This window comes from Myotis lucifugus, unplaced genomic scaffold (genome assembly GCF_000147115.1).
Source record: "Myotis lucifugus unplaced genomic scaffold, Myoluc2.0 scaffold_2, whole genome shotgun sequence".
Lineage (NCBI taxonomy): Eukaryota > Metazoa > Chordata > Mammalia > Chiroptera > Vespertilionidae > Myotis > Myotis lucifugus.
In genome coordinates this window covers 3,690,376-3,711,228 of record NW_005871050.1, presented here as the reverse complement: position 1 = coordinate 3,711,228, position 20,853 = coordinate 3,690,376, and the positions used below count along the sequence as shown (strand labels likewise).

Here is a 20,853-nt window from a genome sequence, read left to right as displayed (position 1 = left end):
CTGAATTTTGGGATTTGTCAATAGGGTGCTAGAAGTCAGTATACAAAGTTATGACAGGCATCTCTTCTTCTAAGGAGTCTTTCTGGGTAGGTACTCCTCTTTCCTGGCCCCATAGCATTCTGGGTTCACCTCCACTGAGTCACCTTACACATTGTTTTATGGCTGTCTGCTCATGTATTGGTTGGCTTCTCTAAACTGGAAGCTTCTGTCAAAGTAGGAACTATCATTTTTATCTTTGTATCCCCAGCATCCAGCTCAGCATCCATCTCACAGTAGGCACACAGTGAATGTTGATTTGAACAAGTGAACGGATTGAAAGAAATATTTCCTGAAATTGTTTCTTAACAATCTAGCCAACAAGTATAGCATCCTGGATGGAGGCATCAGAGATCACATCTCTGGCTTTGTGCTGCAGACCCACATGGAGAATCCCGCATGGTGTAACCAAAATCCTCAAGGCCAGATAAGACTTTGCACTGGAAGCTTTGAAATGCAATGCCTAGCTCTGAAGAGGATGTATAACAAATGATTTACTATGCATTGATCCAACTAATGGAAAATAAAAAACAACTTTTAAAATATCTTCCTTTGAGTGTGATGTGTTTAGGTTAACATTTTGATTGGGCAATGTTAAAAAACTATGATTTTTAGCTTCCAGATCCAATGGAAATGTCTGAAAAGAAACTTTAAAAATGAATAAGTATAGGGCTATTTGTTGAAGTGTTGTTTAATATGATATGAATGGAAACAATCTAAATGTTCATCAATACAGGACTAGATAAGTAAATTACATTATGCTTTTCATACAATGGAACACTATGCAGTTGTTAAAAAGAATAAAGAACTTTGCTGACATGGAAAAACTTCCAACATATATTGTTAAATGAAAAAACAAACATGTAGAACAGTGTATTGTATACTGCTATGTGTAAAAAAGGATAAAAGAGAATATTTATGTGTTTTCTTGAATGCACATAAAAGCATCTCTGAGAGATACATAAAACTGACAACACTGGTTGACAATGGAGGACTGGGAGGAAGAGGTGGAATGAAGACTGTACATTGAACAATCTTTTGTACCGCTGACATTTTTTAAAAAATACAGTTTATTGATTTTTTTTTTTACAGAGAGGAAGGGAGAGGGATAGAGAGTTAGAAACATCGATCAGATGTGCCTGCAACCAAGGTACATGCCCTTGACCAGAATTGAACCTGGGACCCTTCAGTCCGCAGGCCGTCACTCTATCCACTGAGCCAAACTGGTTAGGGCTGTACCACTTACATTTTAAACTATGTGAATATATTACTTAGTCAAAAGTAAATCTAAAAATAATGAAACTACAACCACCATGGGAAACCAAAAAGGCGACATCAACGTGAAATAAATTTTGAGGAATATGGCAGAGCAAGAAAGCCAATAAATTTTGACCAACAGAGAAATCAGAGCAGAAAATATGGCAACTCAAGAAAACAGAGGTAAGAGTGGGTTTTCCCAAAGAGGCACCAATCTCAGAGTCAACAAATGCAAAGAGCAGAGGTAGGCTGAGAGGCAATCATTATGGTAACTCTTTTTACAGAGCTCTGGTGAAAAACCTGGGACAGATGGAAGCTTTTCTCACTCTCTCCCTTCTCCCATCGACCCTTTGTCAGCAGCAATATTTTACTTTTGCCCTCAGGCTAAAATTACTTGGAGAGAACTCTAAGGAGGGTCCTGCAACTTCCACAACAGAAACGAAAAAGAAAACAAAAGGAAAACCAGTATCTGTCAAGAGTGGAAACCTCTACAGGGCTCCACCCCCAAAGGAAAGCCCTCCTTATTTTATCAGTTGTGGGGGTCCCTGGCCGTCCTGCCTCTCCACCCACATGACATAAAAGGAAGTCTGCCTGTTGACGGGCCCTACCCAATTAAACAGAATCCACAGTTAACCCTCCCATTCCGAACAGAGGTGTGTGGGGGAAACAGATCAACACAATAACAGAGGAAACTCATGCCATCTACCCATAAAACCTAACATCATTTTTCATTCATAAGGGTCATCACACATTTGAGGGAAACTATCAACAAGAAAGGGAAGGACCGAAATAAACAAATGGGATTAACGCCAGAGGAAAGAGATAATTAAAGGAATAAAGGAAAACTTAAATATATTCTGATTTGTATCACTAGAGATGCTAGCCAGTGCTATTCTACTAGGTTAGATTGTTTTACAACTTCCCTTTCTATCCCTTGAAAAGAAAATTTTGTTATTTGGCAAAGATTTATGAATTCCTTACAGTGTGTCAGGAAGCAAGGATTTTAAATTTTTTAAAATTATCTCTTTCCTCTAGAAGCTAATGGTATGGAAATGTCCAGACAAGTCAATCATGATGTGATATTATGATACTATGATAGATTAAGCACAGAAGAGGACACCTTGTCAGCTGGGAGGGGATGTTTTACAGACAGGGTACCTTTTCAACATTAATGGATAAGAGAGGAGGGAGTCAGTGTGCTCATAAAAAAAAGCTTGAACAAGCACAGTACATCTTGGGAAATAAGCCTCGCTTGATATGGTTGATTCCCAGGGCTGAGCATGAGTGAGTTGCAGAGATGAAGACAGAAATGTGGGTAGTGGTCAGATCATGTGCTGTGCTAACGATGGAGATGCTGTCCTCTACACAAGGGTTTTCCAGACATGTTCAGGGAAAAGAATCTTTGCGAGGCCCTTTGTAGAACAAACAAAACACTGATCTATTTAACTCTTTATATGTACTGGAAATAATTTTCCTAGCAGAAACTATGACTGTGTTCTAGGTTATCAATATAAAATCACAACCACAAACAGATTCATTAACATAAAAAACAAGCTGTTGAAGTATAATCCATTGTGTGTTTTTAGTTTTCCCTTGATACTAATTTGCTTTAGATCAATCACTAGCTACAAGAAATGCAGTAGTAGAAAAGGGTGACAGACATTTCAGATAATTTTGTGTAAGAAAAACTGAAAATTGAAACAATTTAATCCATTAATTCTTTCTGTGAGCTAAGAAAAAGATGGCCAATATTTTACTTTGGCTTCAGACACTTTCATGTACTTTATAGATCTATACATTTCTTCGTAACTAAGTTTAAAAATCATTTCTGGATGCATTAAGCAGCTGAAGATTTTTAAAGGGGATCCAAAACCAGGACCAAGCCATTCCTTGCTGGGGCAGAGGCAGGTATTGGAGGTCTAATACAAAGGACATCTGATACAGAATCAGAAAATGAAATTTAGAGACTGGAAAGGTAGCCAATTGTGCCTAGGACCAGGCAAAAGAAGAATGGGGTGGGGGAGGCTTCAAGAATTGAAGTACAAGCAGGTGATTCTGGTGCTAATCCCATTCATATTAAACATGTCAGAGCACTCTGTCAATCTGCTTCCCTGGGTCTAGTGCAGAGTCTGAGGGCTCAAATTAGATTAGATGATTGGTTAATTATAGGAATTAGAATTAACATTCTGCTGGAAATGTGGAGGATGGATGGAGTTGGACAGAAAGGAAACAAGGAAATAAATTAGGAGAATACAGTCCAGTAATCTAGCAGAGAGAGGATGTGGGCCTGGACTAGGATGTTGACAGGGGAAATGGAAAGAAGTGTTGGCAATCAAGAAGCTTTGGAGAGGAAGAACCACTGGGATTGGCAAGTAATTTCGGCAAGAGAGAGGGAGGAATTATAGATGACTACCAGGATTCTGACCTGAACAATTAGGTGGGTGTAGTAGTACCATTCACTGAGATAGGGAGACACTAGAGAGAGAACAGGTCTGGGTTGGAAGTGGAGTGGGGAGTTAACTTTTGAGCATGCCAAATGTGAGGTGACTTTGAGATATCCAAGTAGAAATATTCAGAGGTAGCCATACTTAAAAATCTGAAGTTCAGAGCTACAGTTATAGATTTGGGATTTGTCACAATGAAGGTGATATTGAGAACTATAAACATGGATGGGACTCACCCAATGGAAATATGCAGAATGAGAAAAGGGAGAAGGGAGGAGAGGTGAGAACAGATGAATGAGGATAGGGAATACCTAAGTTTTAAAGGATACAAAGAAATAAAGGAATCCATGAAGAAGTTTTCTGAGAGGCAAAAGAGGCAAGTTTTCAGAAGGATGACAACAGAATAATAGGTCAACAGACTAATAGAAAGGTCACTAAAAATAAACTCTAGAATTTGGCCAAAATTATTGAACTAATAATGGTGGAAGCAATTCCAGGGGAATATTGTGGGCAGAAGTCAGACTGCAGGAGGTGGGAGATCAGGAAGTGGAGGCAGGGAGGTTGGACAACCTTTTTTGGTCACATGAACAAATCCTTACATGTCTGCATCTCTGTGGTCCCTTCAGCTTATCTTTGCAGGGTCCTTGCAGCTCTGGCATTCTGTAATTGTATGAAACTGGCCTTGGAGAAGTCCTCGAGGCCATTTTGGCTCTTGTGATAATTTTCCTTTAGTGGAACAAAGGCTTGTCTAAGAACTGAAGCCTCTTACTTGACTGATCAAAGTTTATCACGTGCATTGAAGTCACCTACTTGGCAGATAGAGTGAAAAGCTACGCAGATCTGGGCCCAGGACAGGATGCTGAGGCGTGGGAGGGGAAGAGAGCAGGTGCTAACTCTACAGATAGCATGCCTATCGGAGCATTTTGTTACATTTCCTATTTGTCTCTGAAAACAATTTTATAGGAATCACCAAAGCCAACTTGTCATGGTTTCTAGACCAGGTTGGGATGTGGGTAGGGATTTCCACAGCTGCTTTAATTTTTAAGGCAATCTGATAAGACTCTGCAAAAGTCATTCAGAAATGTGTCATCTTACACACCTCAGTGATTCAATTGGTTAGCAAAACTTTGAGTTTTTTAATTTTTTTTCTTTTTTTTTAGTATGTAAGGAGTTGACAATTTGGAAAACTCATATATTAGGCTAAACCAGTGATGGCGAACCTATGACACGCGTGTCAGAGGTGACACGCGAACTCATTTTTTTTGGTTGATTTTTCTTTGTTAAATGGCATTTAAATATATAAAATAAATATCAAAAATATAAGTCTTTGTTTTACTATGGTTGCAAATATCAAAAAATTTCTATATGTGACACAGCACCAGAGTTGTTAGGGTTTTTCAAAATGCTGACACGCCGAGCTCAAAAGGTTCGCCATCACTGGGCTAAACAAAGTTTTTTTAAAATTTCAGGATGAAAATTGTTTGTCTATTGCTTAACACATTTGAAAGATCTTTCATACACCTCTTTTTTGTACTTCACAACAACCTATAGTATAGGCAAGGCAGGCGCAACTGCCCTCTTTGGATATGAGGAAACTGAGGTCTAGAGAGATAAAGTTATTTGCCTGTGGTCCATAGCAATTTATTGGTAGAGCAAGGACTATAATTTAGTTATCTTAGGTGCAGCCTATTTCACCATTTCTGAACAGTTACATTGGCATCAGCAATGATCTGATGGATTGGAACAGTATAACAGGCAATTTGGCTAAGTCAAACTAATATTCCTACTTTAACATCAATCATAGAGTTTTGGCCTGATTTCCCTCAAGACCTTACTTCTCTTGACCTTTGAGAAATGTATTTTTCTTGAATTATCTCTCTAGCTAAATTTTATTTAATAATTTTTATCACTCTTTTTTGCTTTATGTCATGTAGTCTCAACTTGAATAGCTGTTGGGATTTTGTTGGGTTTAAATATTAAATAAGTCTTGAGAAGCGTTTAGCTAGTGACACACTGTCATAAAATCAATCCAAACTTTTGTCTTCATTTGTTTCTTTCCCTAGATACCAAGTTCCCACTTTACATTAGTAAGAACGAAAATGAAATATGTCTGTTGCTGGTGGATTAATTTATCACTTTCCTTGAAACTGGTGAACCCCAAAAGTTAGACAGCAATTGGAAAATACTGCCATTGTCTGTTGAGAAGTCTATGACATTTCAAGGCAAGAATGAATGTATGGAAGAAGTTCTTTACTAACAAAAGGGAAAGCCTGGAAGTGAATGATATGGGTATAATTTAAGAAAAAAAAAACCTTTACGTAACGTTTTTGCTGGGAGAGAAGACTACGAAGCACATTTTCCAGGAAGTGTGGGCTGCGACGATTGTATGCTCTTAACTAATTCTGAGTAAGGTGGCCACTTTGACAGTCTTCTCATGCTGCCTCTGTCACCTTCTCGAGCAGAAGATATTTCAATTCTAACACAGCATGATCGAAACATACAGCCAACCTTCTCCCCGACCTGTGACTAGTGGACCACCCGTCAGTATGAAAATTTTCATGTATTTACTTACTGTTTTTCTTATCACCCAGATGATTGGGTCCGCACTTTTTGCTGTGTATCTTCACAGAAGATTGGACAAGGTAAGATGAAATCTTTATTAACTAAATTTGGGGTCTTCAATTTCTGGGTTGGTTGGTTTAGCTCTACTCAAATGGTGGACAATGGTAAGAACCAAAACCAATAAATAGCCTTGTGGCATAATATTTGTGCCTAGTGAGTGAAATCTCATATTCTTGTCTGTGGTCAAGAGCTTGGACTCTGGAGTCAGACTGCCTGTGTTCAAATCTTGACTCTACCCTCTACTAGCTCTGTGATCCTAAGCAAGTTATTTTACATTTATATCCCTCAGTTTCCACATCTGAGAAATTGTAATGATAATGGTATCCACTTCATTGATTAAATGAATTTAGCCTTGTAACGAGCTTAGAACAAAGCCTGGCACAAAGTAAGCATTATGTAGGCATTGCGTATAATTGTTTGCTAAAGTTTTGTTTAAAAAGTAAACTACTTTTTATCATGGAAACAATTTTTTTAATTTTAAATTTCCAACTACAGAAGGAGAATATCAATTTGAGCTCAAATTTCATAGTGCTTCATATTAACATAGATATGGATAAATCCCAGAATTTGTCTTTTAGTAAAAGTGGCATTCTCTGTATAATTGGTCAAATTCTGATTGTAGTTGCAAGTTGCAAATTCTGATTGTAGTTGCATTCTCTGTATAATTGGTCAAATTCTGAATGTAATCTAAGATGTTTTACATTGTTTGGTTAGACTTATAGAAGCAAAAGAGTAGAGTAATTTAACAGGTTGTTTTGCATTCTTAGGAAAAGATAACCATTAGGATTTATCCTGTTTTGATGCGCCTATCCACTTTCACTGAGGGGAATCATTGGTGGTGTTGACAAAATATCAATCATAAATGAAAAGGAGAAATTTGATCAATTATCTGGCCATTCCTAAAAGTTTGAATGTGGAAATTGTGGATGTACAGTATCTGGAGACTGTATTTTCTCAGGATTATTTAAGTATCTTTTATTGGAATGCCAACCTAGATTAAGGCCATGTGGTTTTCTATCAGAATAAAGTGGGGCAGTGATGTTTGAGGTAATTCAATGGGTTACTCAAATTTTAGCTTTCACTGCTGAGAAAAAAAGGGGGTGGTTTTGGTCTGGTTGTGTTTGGCCTAATGGTCTCTGCCAATCAAAGCCTGGACATAAGCCTAGACTCTACAGGGTAAATATTGACCTGGGTAGACTCAAATTTAATGTAGCATTTAGGTGTGCTCTTAATATCAGTGAAAGTCACTGGCTAATTGCATCTTGTTTTGAATCCAAATATTTAATCTTAAAACAAGAAAACGGCAGAGAATTAGTTGATTATACAAGTGAATTCCATACATTCTAAGACCTTGGAAAATAAAATATCTTGTTAACTTTGGAAATGAAAGATGATTCTTTAAAAATTCAAATGTTTTCTGCAAATACTAAAGTTAAAAAGAGAGAGATGTAATTAGAACTCGAGTTAATTGACACACATTGCAAATTAACATCTTCATCACAAACACTAAAATGAAGTGGGAAATTTTCTCAGTAGAGAAATGTTTGCAGACTGTTTATAATGAGTGATCACTACTGGAGCAATGGGGAATATGACAATCATAGAATGTTGCTGCTATAATACATTTTAAAATTTATACTTTGTGATTAAATTGTATTAGAATAGCTCTGATTTCCACCTAGAGTTACAGATAATCTGACATTTTAGTTGCTGGCTTTTGTAGATTTTTTGAACTGTTAATACCAAATACCAATAATTCAGTGTACCTTTTTATTCCCCATGCATATCTGCAAAAACCCTCCTCCTATTGTTGATGCTGTGGAAATGAATGTAGCAGCAGACATCATCAGTGCCATTCTTTAGAATTACATGTCTCATGTCCCTGTTATTTTACAAATAGATAGAAGATGAAAGGAATCTTCATGAAGATTTTGTGTTCATGAAAATGATACAGAGGTGCAACAAAGGAGAGAAGTCCTTATCCTTACTGAACTGTGAGGAAATTAGGAGCCAGTTTGAAGCCTTCGTCAAGGTAAGGAGCTCAGTTGTTGGTAAAAGTGTCATTGAAAAGTTTTAGTACTTCTGCTGGGAAACTGAAACATGACAAGGTAAAAGCTTAAACATTTGTTATTTATACATACATAGTATGAGTGTAAAAAAAAAAGAAAAGAAAAAAATGAAGCCAAAATCCTATGTTAAAAAGGTATGGTAATTTAGAAGTGTTCATTCATAGGAATGTTCTTGAGAAGGACAAAAAAGACTTTCTCAGGGAAAAAACACACTTTCATGAGCACATTCACACATACATATAAGCTTATATTTGCAGCTGCCTCTGGGAAAATTTTGAAGTACACCAAGCTTGTTTTTTGCATTTTCTTATCTTCCCATCCAAATCTTGATGCCTTTTCACCGTGCACCCATTTTCCAGAGAAGTGATAACCATTTGCTGCTGCAGTGTTGGCAGGCCACAGGCTAAGATATTGCCTTTACTGGAGTTCATAGAGACTTCTAAAGATGGATACATTCTAACATGGCATGAAGGAATGTTTCTCTTATGATGGAATTCCAAGTGCCATGAAAGTCAGTTCTTTTCCTTTTATTGTGAGGAAAGGTGTGGGGAATGGGTGATAGACCTTCTCAGTGCCGCTCAAACCAAACACCTTATAATACCACTTGCTCATGAAACCAGTTCACTCTAGGGCCAATAAAAAGGTACACTGAATATTGGTATTTGGTGTTAACAGTTCAAAAAATCTAGGGCCTGGGGTAGAGAGAATTTGAAGCTTTCTAGACCAGAAACAGGTTGGTACCCAGCATGAAGTCATATAATGGGTACCTAAAACAAGAATTTTTAGAACATTCATTGAAGATGTACCTACAACATTAATTCCATCCTCATAGACAAAAGATCTAAGGGCTTTTTCTCTTGAAGCAGAATATCTCAAATTCTTTCTACCTGTGTCCCTCTAAGAACACTAAGTCATATACCTTTAGCCCTCAGCCCACTTTGGGGTCATGAATAAGAGGCAGCATTCCACATTGAAGGCAGCTCTGTGCCAGGTGGGTAGGTATTGGGGTAAACCAAGAGGAATTAGTGCTCATATATGGATGATGTGTTATTTAACCCGGGATTGAAGGGTTTAAGATCTTACTTCTGAACTTATTCCTTTCCTCCTATATTGTCCCAGATTTGTAATTTAATCCAGTAGTGAAGACTCTAAGACAGTGGTTCTCAACCTTCCTAATGCCGCGACCCTTTAATACAGTTCCTCATGTTGTGGTGACCCCCAACCATAAAATTATTTTTGTTGCTACTTCATAACTGTAATTTTGCTACTGTTATGAATCGTAATGTAAATATCTGATATGCAGGATGTATTTTCATTGTTACAAATTGAACATAATTAAAGCATAGTGATTAATCACAAAAACAATATGTAATTACATATGTGTTTTCCGATGGTCTTAGGCAACCCCTGTGAAAGGGTCGTTCGACCCCCAAAGGGGTCGCGACCCACAGGTTGAGAACCGCTGCTCTAAGACCTTCCTTATTCCTGAGCCATCTAAGAGAATTAGAATGCAGCTCAACTCTGTTGCTGGCTTTTAGGTTCTTTATGCTAATCTAGGTTTTAGGTGAAGACTCCTAAATTTTTATTTGTAAGGCGTAGAAATGAATTTATTTTCTGGTTCTTTGAGGCTTCTGGCCAGTATTACAGGGTATTGGTAGGTGTTGCAAATTTAAATGTAAATAAAACCACTTTCAGAACAATGGTTAATAATCCCAATAACGTGTATAATGTGCTCACTGCGTGACCTTGGGCAAATGACTTCACCTCTTTAGACCTCAGTTTTTTCATCTATAAAATGAGATGGCTGAGATTATCTGTAAGGGCACTGCCAACTTCGACATTTTGTAATTATGTGATCAGTCTTACATAGTTTTCTCCTCACAGTCCCTCCAAAGGCAGTGAGACTGGCTCTTGCTTTATTGCTCCTCTCTTCCTTACAGACAGTTTTACAGTTGAACTGCCAATTCCTCATGGCTTTATTTCAGGTCAGATATGTAAAGCTTCCCAAATCAACTACCCAGGATAGAAGTAAGAAAAACAGCTGGTTTGGTCTCTCTGCTTATGCTTACATAAAAACACACACACACACACACACAAAAAACAAGAAATGAACAAACAAAAAGACAACAGCAACAAAACACACAACAGCTCCAAAGTATCATATTCTAAAAAGGCAGAACCTCTTGGGCATGTAAACTGAGGCTCCTGACATACGATAGAGGAAGCCCAGTGCCTCTACTGCAGTAGGGGTGGAATCTGAGTCAGTCATCTGTACCTATGATATGCATGATGGTGAGACACAAAGTCTTCCACAAATCCAATCCTCCTCCAGTGACTGAACCCCACTCCAATATCCATCCACCCAAATTTCTCATTCTAGAACAATATTTTGGACTTTTTTAAACCTAACAGGTCAGCTACATAATAACCCCAAATTAAACTTTTATATTCTTAGCTAACATTAGCAGTCTTTCTGGGTCAGAATCCGAATGGTCCAGAACAACCTAGGGTTTGAATTTTGAGTACTGAATCATAGAACTTGAAGAGGTCTTAGAAATCATCAGATCTAATTATCAATACAGAACTTTAATTTTCTCCTCACTGTCCCTGCCAAGTTGTCCCCCAATTTCTGTTTAAACACCTCTAATAACAAGGAACTCATCTACTGAAGCAAGTAGCACCAAGCTGTCACTTTGGTGGGACAATGGGATTATGTTAGGGTAGTGGAGGCAGCATCATGAATAGTGTGATTTCACATTAAAACTTACTACTCACACCCTCCCCAGCTTGGCTCAGTGGATAGAGCGTCGGCCTGCCGGTTGAAGGGTCCTGGATTCAATCCAGTCAAGGGCATTTGCCCGGGTTTCAGGATCGATCCCCAGTAGAGGGCATGCAGGAGACAGCCGATCAATGATTCTCTCTCATCATTGAGGTTACTCTCTCTCTCACTCTCCCTTTCTCTCTGAAATTAAATTAATAAAAATATATTTTTTAAAAAACTTTCTACTTATGCCCTGGCCAGTTTGCTCAGTGGTTAGAGTGCCATCCGGTGCACTGAAGGGTCACAGGTTTGATTGCCAGTCAAGAGTACATACCTTGGTTTCAGGTTTGAGCCCTGGCCCCGGTCAGGGTTTGAGCAGAAGGCAACTAATCAATGTGTCTCTCTCACCTCTCTCTCTCTCTCTCTCTCTCTCTCTCTCTCTCTCTTTCACCCTCTCTAAAAAAATCAATGGAAAAAAATATCCTCAGATGAGGATTTAAAAAAAAAACTTACTACCCACCTTACACCGTGTTAGACTGATTAGTTCCATGATTGCCCACCAATTCCTGAGATGTCTTTAATAGTGTCAAAGCATTTTTTTTAAGTTAAAGGTTAATCTGTCCATACCTGCCACAAGAGTTCCCACTGAGAGAGAAATAACTAATCCTAGATTTTCTGAAAGTCAGCTTTAAAAAGTCTTTCAGTTGAGGTGGGGTGTAAAGCAAGAAAAAAGGCTCTGGGGCATGTGGCTGGGGGAAAGTTCTCGGAAAGGCAAGGTTGGGTGCATAAAAGGCAAACTTTGCTGACTTCACATTCTCATCTTGGCTGGGCGCTGACACCAATGCAGCCACCTAGCTTGAAAGTATCTCAACCTCCATCATCACACTCCGTTTTTTGAAAAGACACTAAATACTCATTTGTTTACTTGTTATCTCATAAACATTTTCCTGTTGCCACACTTTCACAGTGCCACACTTCAGCTCAAGTGGAAAGTTGAGGCTCTGTGGCCTATGTGAGCTTTTTGAGGTGCAAGTTCTTCTTTTCTTTTAATTTTTTTTTTTAAAATTTTATTTTAGAGAGTGAAGGAGAGAGAGAGAGAGAGAGAGAGAGAGAGAGAGAGAGAGAGAGAGAGAGATCAGTTGTCTCCGATCAGGGATGGAACCTGAAACCTAGGTATGTGCCCTGACGGGGAATCAAACCTGAGACCTTCCAGTACATGGGATGATGCTAATAAATTTCTTGTATTATTATTTATTTATTATTATATTATTTTTCCACATGTTGGTTTTCAAATCCAACACCACAACCAACTGAGCCACACTGGCCAGGGAGAGGTACAGGTTCTTTTAACTTATACCCTCACATCTGGCAACTGAGCTGAGTCTACAAGAAGACAATCAATAGTTACAACACTAATTCCTTCTAGTGGAGGAATGAAAGGGAAGAGCCCTGTAGAAAATTGATTCTAGTAATGGGAAGGAGCCCAAGACTGATTATTACAAGATGTGAAAATACTACTGTCTTCCTTTCTTTTTTTTTTTTTACTGTACAACCCTCTTCAGTGCTGACAGCCCACAGGTAAGGAGGCTGAGCAATGGATCGAGGAAGCAATTTACTCTGGCATGGGTACACTATTGTCTTCCTTTCTTGTGTTTAGAGTACAGGGTGATGATGTGAGTTAAACCTGGCCTATGAATGTGATCTCACAGTTTTGACTCTTCACTTCAGCCTCAGACTCCTTGGGTGACCTCATGCCAGCCAGTTATGCCCTTGAGGCCTTTTATTCAGTATCTTTAAAATGGCAACAGTAGCCTTTATTATCTTCTGACCTGTGTTGGTTGCTGTCCCTGTTATACTCTTTAAGTACCTCTAACTTTCCTTCAGTTGCCAAGTGAGAAGAAACCCCTGAAGAAGTGTTGCATTTGCCTTTGAACATCAGAAGCATTGGGAGATGGCCTGTGTTTCCTATATACATGCTGATTATTCTAAACACAGGGGTTGGCAAAAGTAGGTTTACAGTTGTGAGGAGTTGAAACACAGTTTATTATTGTATTATTATTTATTTATTATTATATTATTTATTTGTATTATAACTGTAAACCTACTTTTGCCCACCCATGTGCATGCAGGCCACACAAGGGCACACCACCAGCAACAAGAGAATCTCCTCAGCCCACAGAAACAACAAAATAAAAAATGTTGAGATTTCTTCCCACAATCAAACTTACTGTTACCATTTTCTGGGAGATTTCAGACAAATTTTATTCTAATAGATATACACCAGGCTTTATGTTTAATAAAATTCTATATACCAATTCCCAGGGTAGAAACATTTCCCCATTCAACATTATTTGCAAATGCATGTCAAAACCAGGGAGGTTGGGGTCATAGGAATAGTCAGTATAGTAGCCTCTAGTCTAGAGAGAATGCTGGAATGAAGATAATGAAGACCAGACTCTGCTTCCAGGTCTACACCTCAGTTTTCTGGGCTGTCAGTTCATCTGTCAGAGCCATTGGCTCCCAATCAGTATGATATTAATGACAGGATCTAAGTCTATATGATAATCCTTACTAGAAACAGGCAGCAGAGTAAATATTGATACCAAATGAATGATACCTCTAAAACCCCACAGAAGAGACCCTGTTAAAATGATCTTTTGCAATGATTCTTATTTCAGGATATAACGGGAAATGAAGTGAAGGAGAAAGAAAAAAACTTTCAACAGCAAAAAGGTAGGTTGCTATTTACCAATTTCTATACATACTTACAAACTAAAAGAAAGCTTTATAAGGCTGATTATATTGAGTAACCCAGTGTTGTATCAGGGAACTTTTAGCCTTGGAAATAAAACTGGAACACAATCAGATGGGTTCCTTTAATGCTGACAGTACCAAGTATGAAGAAATTCCATTATTTTCAATACCTTGATCAATACAACCATACCACCTACACAGGATAAGATGATAAGAAAATCATCATTTAGTAGCAGTGGCATTCACTGCTCAATAAGTTTTTCATGGGGAACCATGGCCAGTGGAGCCTCTGGAATCAAGGAATGAGTCAATGTGACAATATTCTATTCTTTGCCTTGTTCTTGATATGAGAGTATCTGGAACTTCTCATGGTTTGAAGGGGTCTTGATGGTTTTCAAATCCAACACCACAACCAGGGCACAAACCTCCTTCACAACAGCAATGACCATCTGGCCTGACCTCTGGTAGAATATGCTTAGGCACCTTCTATCTCATAAAGCAGCCTGGCACATCTTTGAATGGGTCTAATAATTATAATAAGTTTACTATATTACCCGAGAGAAGTCTTTTCTCCCCTGGAGTTGAATTTTGTTCATGTAATCTCCACTCACTGGAACAAGTTCTGCTCTATGGGGCCATATGAAACAAAGTATAATTCCTCTTCTACACAGCAGCTGTCCAGATGTTGAAAACAGTAATCATGGAAGCCTTTTATTCTCCAAGCTAAACCTCCCAAGTACCTTCCACTCTTCCTCTTATGATCCTTTCAGAAAAATGATAAACTTAACAAAACTTGTAATTTAGGTCATGCAATCTGACTAAATATTTATAAGGCATCTACAGAGTGTCTGACACCAGACTCATTACTGGACAAAAAGAAACTTCCACACAATCTTTGCACTTAGGCAATCAGCACATCTAATTAAAAAGCAAGCCTTTTACATAAGGAACAATTAGAGATAGATACAATAGTTTGGTCAATTAATTGACCAAATCAGACACCATAAGCATCTTACTAGCTAATTGTGCAGACATGACCTTGGGGGCCCACTAACATTCCCAATGGATCGAAGTTGTTCCTAAAAGCAAGACTCAAAGTATATTTTAATGCAGACCAGTACTTTTAGCCTGTATCAATCTATGTGAAGTGGAGTTGAGTACTGAACAACTATAAGAAAAATAGAATCAGTGGAATTAGCCAATTCAATCATTCAGATTTTTTAGAAACCAACTTTTTCCACTGTGAGAAGGATTTCAAACCATTCTACCCTTGCTTTTACATAACCTATTTAAACACAGTCTCTATTACACAGATGTGGAACTGAACCAAATAGCTCCATGGGCAGTTTTGCATTACTTTGGCCTGACAGTTTGTTTTTTGCTTCATTGTAGGTGATCAAGATCCTCAAATTGCAGCACATGTCATAAGTGAGGCCAGTAGTAAAACAGCATCTGGTAAGTACAAAAGCATCTGAGCATCAGCTATTCAAGGGGGAAGGCTAGGATACTGATGCAATGCAGCCAAATGATTACGTTCCTCTCTTCCTCTGGGGCCTAATCTACAAACCTACTCATACACCAATCACATGTTCTCCTTTGTCCTCAAAGTGAGCTCAAATGTAAAGATGGGACTTGAAGGGACAAAAGGAGGTGGGAAGCAATAACGATATTCTCATTATGTTCTTGTTCAATGGATGATTCTAAATGATGAATTACTGAGTGAAGAGACCATTATTCTGACAGCATAGAAGAGATGGCAGGTAGTGACTTGACTGTGAACATCCCTCATACTAATCCTTCTTCACTGTGTGTAAATGGGCCTCAGGGGGCATTTCCTGCCATCTGTCAATTGATGTATGTTACCCCAGCCTCGCATGGGCCCAACCTCAAGGAAATTAAAAGGTAAAATCATTCTGCAAAGATCAGTAGGTGCCAGGATGTTAGATTTTCCAATGAAGTAACAACAGACAACATATTGTAATCTTTTCAACTCTGAATGACTTTATTTCCATATACGTTCTGCCATTGTTCTAGCCCTTAGATCTTTTTCCCAAATCTGTACCTCCTGATAGCTGGTGCTGGAGAATGTGTCACATCTGATAAATGGATGGAAACACACACGCTAGCATAAAATCCCCCATTTACATAAATGCAGTCTGAAAGCATCAGAGAAGTCTTTGAAAAATTCAGCACAGTGCTCTGGAATGGAGTTCTAAAGAGTGTGTGTTTGAGAGAGAAAGAGAGATGAGAAAAAAGGAGAGGAGAGAGAGGGGAGGGGAGGGGAGGGGAGGAGAGGAGAGGAGAGGAGAGGAGAGGAGAGGAGAGGAGAGGAGAGGAGAGGAGAGGAGAGGAGAGGAGAGGAGAGGAGATAAGGTGCGATTTCGATTTCTTAGTGGTTATACATGGTTATCGTGAATCATGGTATGGGAGTAAGAGCAGTGGATAAGGAGTTTTGAACACTGAGGCTCAAGAACCATGACTACCACTTGCTGGGTGACCTTGGGCAAGTCTCTTTACCTACACAGCAATTTCCTGCCTCACTTCACACAGTGACTCTGAGCATCAAATCAGCTAATGTGGAAGAACATTGTGCCTTCAAGTGTTATACAAATGTAAGGTGACATTACTTAGCTTTCTTCACTGTAATTTAGATGTCACAAGAGTGACATAAAGTCCTTCATTAATACCAGTATTCCCACAATATTTAATAATTCTTCCAAGTACCCCTTTCTTAGAAAATACACTTACAGATAAGAGAATATCACAACTATATTGACATATCCAGGGTGGCCATCCACATGACACCTTTTCATCCAGATTGGATAACAGCAACAGAGATACCTCCTCAAAAATAGCTTCCCATTTGTATATAAATCTTTGCCCTTGGATATATCTCATGATGTTCAGATTCTGCTAAAAGGACCATTATTGGTATTGGTCCTAGTATATTTTATGGTCTGCATCACAGTAGGTTCCCAGGGGACCAGGTGAGACAAAAGTAACATTCCTCCCCCTGCCCCAGTCCCAAACCTCTAGTTCGTACTTGCTCATGCTGCTGCAGACTTGACCTACATCCCACAGCAAGGCTGAAAATTAGATTATGACTTATAAAAATAAACTTAGTGGATGAAAAGGTAGGGAACCTGCACTTTTTTTCTCAATTGGTCCGAAAGTGAAAACATCATAATAAAGTACCATTTCTGAAGTGGTCTGGAGGTACAAAAAATTAGACATTTCCGGTGCCTTTTTTATATTAAAGGATGAGTCCTAACAGGTTGGATCTTGCACCCTGATAGGCCTAAGACCACCAAATAGGATTTTTTTAAAGCTCAAGGAAGCAAATGCATTAATACTTTTACTTCTCCCCCACCCCCACCCGGCAATCTAACTCTCTGTGGGAGCTGAGATTTGAAATCAGGTGCACACACTACTTTGAACCCACTCAACATCTCAGCCGAGAAAATGGCACACTGTTGGTGGGTACTCTGGCTTAGCCACAAGAATACATGTACTTTCAAGTTGGTGGCGCCCACTACAATGGGAGATCAAAACACATAGTGAAATGACAGGTTTATTTTCATACTTCCTTGCCTAATTTTAGTCCTTGCTGTGGGAGGCAGGTCAGGTTTGCAACAGCTTGATCAGGTAGGAAGAAATGGGGTCTTTCCTTTTCTCTGTGCAGAGGCTGAGCTAGGTAGACCAGCAATTCTTTCACTTTGCAAAATTTAAGGAAAGGAATAAATAAATATTAATATTAGCAAGGATTTTGCTTGAATATTTTGGAATGCATAATTTATGATGTGTAATTTTGAAATCATTCACACTTTCTGAAGTTCAAGGACAAATCAGCTTTAAGAACTCTAAAGGGCGAAGGAAACTCACTGTGCTCTGTTACTTTATTTAATTTTCACAAGTCTCTAAAATGTGCTGTAATATTAGCCCAGTGTTGCAGATGAGAAACTGAAACTCACAGATAGATTTGCCTGTGCTTGAATAAAGCTTGGATTGGAACCGATCTTCATTTGACTATAAAGCCCATGCTAACTTGTCAGTCATAGCTCCTTCATAGACTTAAGGCTGAAAGGGTCCTTGAAAGTCCCTATTGCCCCAAACTTCCATTCATATATGAAATTAGTGTCAACATTAAACTATGTTTTGTTAGAATGTGAATCATGCTATGCTTCATCTCACCACAAATTTTTCTCCTCTCCATTACAGTTCTACAGTGGGCCCAAAAAGGATATTACACCATGAGCAACAACTTGGTAACCCTCGAAAATGGGAAACGGCTGGCTGTTAAAAGACAAGGACTCTATTATATCTATGCCCAAGTCACCTTCTGTTCCAATCGGGAAGCTGTGAGTCAAGCTCCATTTATAGCCAGCCTCTGCCTGAAGTCCACGAGTGGATCTGAGAGAATCTTACTTAGAGCGGCAAATACCCACAGTTCCTCCAAACCTTGCGGGCAACAATCCATTCACTTGGGAGGAGTATTTGAATTGCAACCAGGTGCTTCAGTGTTTGTCAATGTGACTGATCCAAGCCAAGTGAGCCATGGGACCGGCTTCACATCTTTTGGCTTACTCAAACTCTGAACACTGTAACCTCGCAGGCTGCCGCTGAGCAGATGCTGGCAGTCTTCATAATACAGCAAAGCAGTTAAGACCACCCCCTGTTGAACTGCCTATTTATAACTCTAGGATCCTCCCCATGGAGAACTATTTATTATACACCCCAAGGCATATAGGGCTGCAATAAGTGAATTATGGGGCGGGTGAAACACAAAGAGGCCACGTTCCCTATGAGCTTATATTCTGAAGCAGCAACCCGACTGATACAGACATCCAGAGATCCCTATGAAAAGACAAGGCCATTATGCACAGATTGAATTCTGAGTAAACAGCAAATTATTAGCCAAGTTTAGTTTTTTAGTTTTGTTTTGCCTGCAGTGTCTTTCAGTGGATAATGTATTTGATTTATCAGTGAAGATACATAAGGGAAACAAGGAGCCTCAGTTCACATTTACTTATGGTTGATTCTGGGTCCCTGTGTCACTGATGAAAGGAACAGGTTCTAGAAAGTCTAATGCAGTGGAGAACTAAAAAACTCTGTCCACCCACTATCCTCCCTGACACTCATTTATTCTCTCTCTCTCCCCCCTCTTCCCTCCCTCCCTCCCTCTCTCCTACCCTCTCTCCCTCCTTCACAGTGTGAGACTGTTGCTAATCAGTTATCTTATTTCAACCTTGTTCCTATCTCCACCACTGTAGATGGGAGGGGGAGCAGAGAGAACAGCTCTGAGTCTGCCCACTCCTTCTCAAGAAATGAGTGTATTTAAAGGAAATCTATTGTATCTACCTGCAGTCTCCGCTGTTTCCTGGGTGAACTTGTCTTTATCCTGTTATTTATTTTTTAATAATAAAAATCCCTTAACATTATTGTTGTTATTTAGCACCTGAAGCTTAGGCCAGGTTTGGGGAGGAGGAATCATTTGGAGGGAATTTTCCTAACCTTTGTGATGTGTTCATAAACTAGATAAACTTGGTTTTCAAGCTTGTTACACCACAAAATATCACTCCCTGAAAGTCTGTCATAGCCTTTTATAAATGACATGGAAGCTTACTCAGTGAAAAAACAATCTGGGTTTTTATTTCCAGCTTGCTCTGGAAAGGTTTCAGGGAATTGAAGAGAGACTTTTTTTTTTTAATCACAGCTAAGTAAAGCTGGAGGGAGGGCCTTAAATGAGAAACAGTTGCTTATCTTTTTAATAGCTGTCTAGGTCAGCTGTGGGCAAACTACAGCCCACGGGCCGGATCCAGCCCGTTTGAAATGAATAAAACTAAAAAAAAAAAAGACCATACCCTTTTATGTAATGATGTTTACTTTGAATTTATATTAGTTCACACAAACACTCCATCCATGCTTTTGTTCCGGCCCTCCCGTCCAGTTTAAGAACCCATTGTGGCCCTCGAGTCAAAAAGTTTGCCCACCCCTGGTCTAGGTGGTGCCAGCTTAGGCAAGAGGAAATAGAGCTGGGACAGCTGGGGGGAAATATCAGTCCTCAGTCTTCCACTGAAGTCAAGGGGGCTATTCCTTATCACCTCTAATTGAGGGATTTTCATGTAAGAAACCCAGAGTACCTTTTGTCTTTATTGACAGAGTGCACTGCTTAAGACAAACACCACATGTTCAAACAGAAAAGTATTACTGTAGAAAAAATAAAGGAGAGTGAGGAGAGGTGGGGTCAGCTCTTGGCCACTGCCCCTACTCTTCAGTCCTATGGACCACACACGCAGTCCCTTCTTGGCAGAGTGACTTTGAACACTTTAGAGCATGACTTTCTAACACAAGGCCAAAATCAAGCTAGACAAACTTTTTCCAACAAGAAAACTTTGGTATGAACAGGGGTGACATTTATTGATTCAGGGTCTTAGTTAACAATATGTTCATTGTAGGGATGGACAAGAGGCATTACCTCTTTAGTATGGTTCATAGAAAGGGAATACAGGTACAGCCTGAACATATCTTTTATAATCTTTACTAGAGGCCTTGTGCATGAATTCGTGCATGGGTGGAGTCTGGCCAGCCTGCCCAGATTGGGGCCGATTGGGCCAGGCCAGCCAGGAGGAGGGGCCACAGGTGGTTGGCTGGCCAGCCCCGGCATTGACAGGGGGGTGGGGGGAATCCAGGGTAGGGCCGGCCAGGGGGAGGGGCCACGGGCAGTTGTCCGGCTGGCCCCACCCCCTGGTAGATCTCCTGGTTGAACTCTCAGTCAAATTCCTGGTTGAGGGGACAATTTGCATATTAGCCTTTTATTATATAGGATATACTCACATCCTCTGATCTAAATATTGCCCCTGCAATTTACTCCACTTTCTTCTTCTTTGGAAATCATTATCATCAGACTATC

General features: G+C 39.4%; 1 protein-coding gene across 1 annotated transcript; it reads left to right on the top strand.

The window, feature by feature from the left end:
- Positions 1–6,223: 6,223 nt before the first annotated feature.
- On the top strand, positions 6,224–18,538 carry CD40LG (CD40 ligand). The gene is made up of 5 exons (XM_023756446.1): positions 6,224–6,379; positions 8,260–8,391; positions 13,868–13,922; positions 15,336–15,398; positions 18,162–18,538. The coding sequence occupies exons 1-5, from the start codon at positions 6,224–6,226 to the stop codon at positions 18,536–18,538; spliced, it is 783 nt and encodes a 260-aa protein (XP_023612214.1).
- The last annotated feature ends 2,315 nt before the right edge of the window (positions 18,539–20,853 follow it).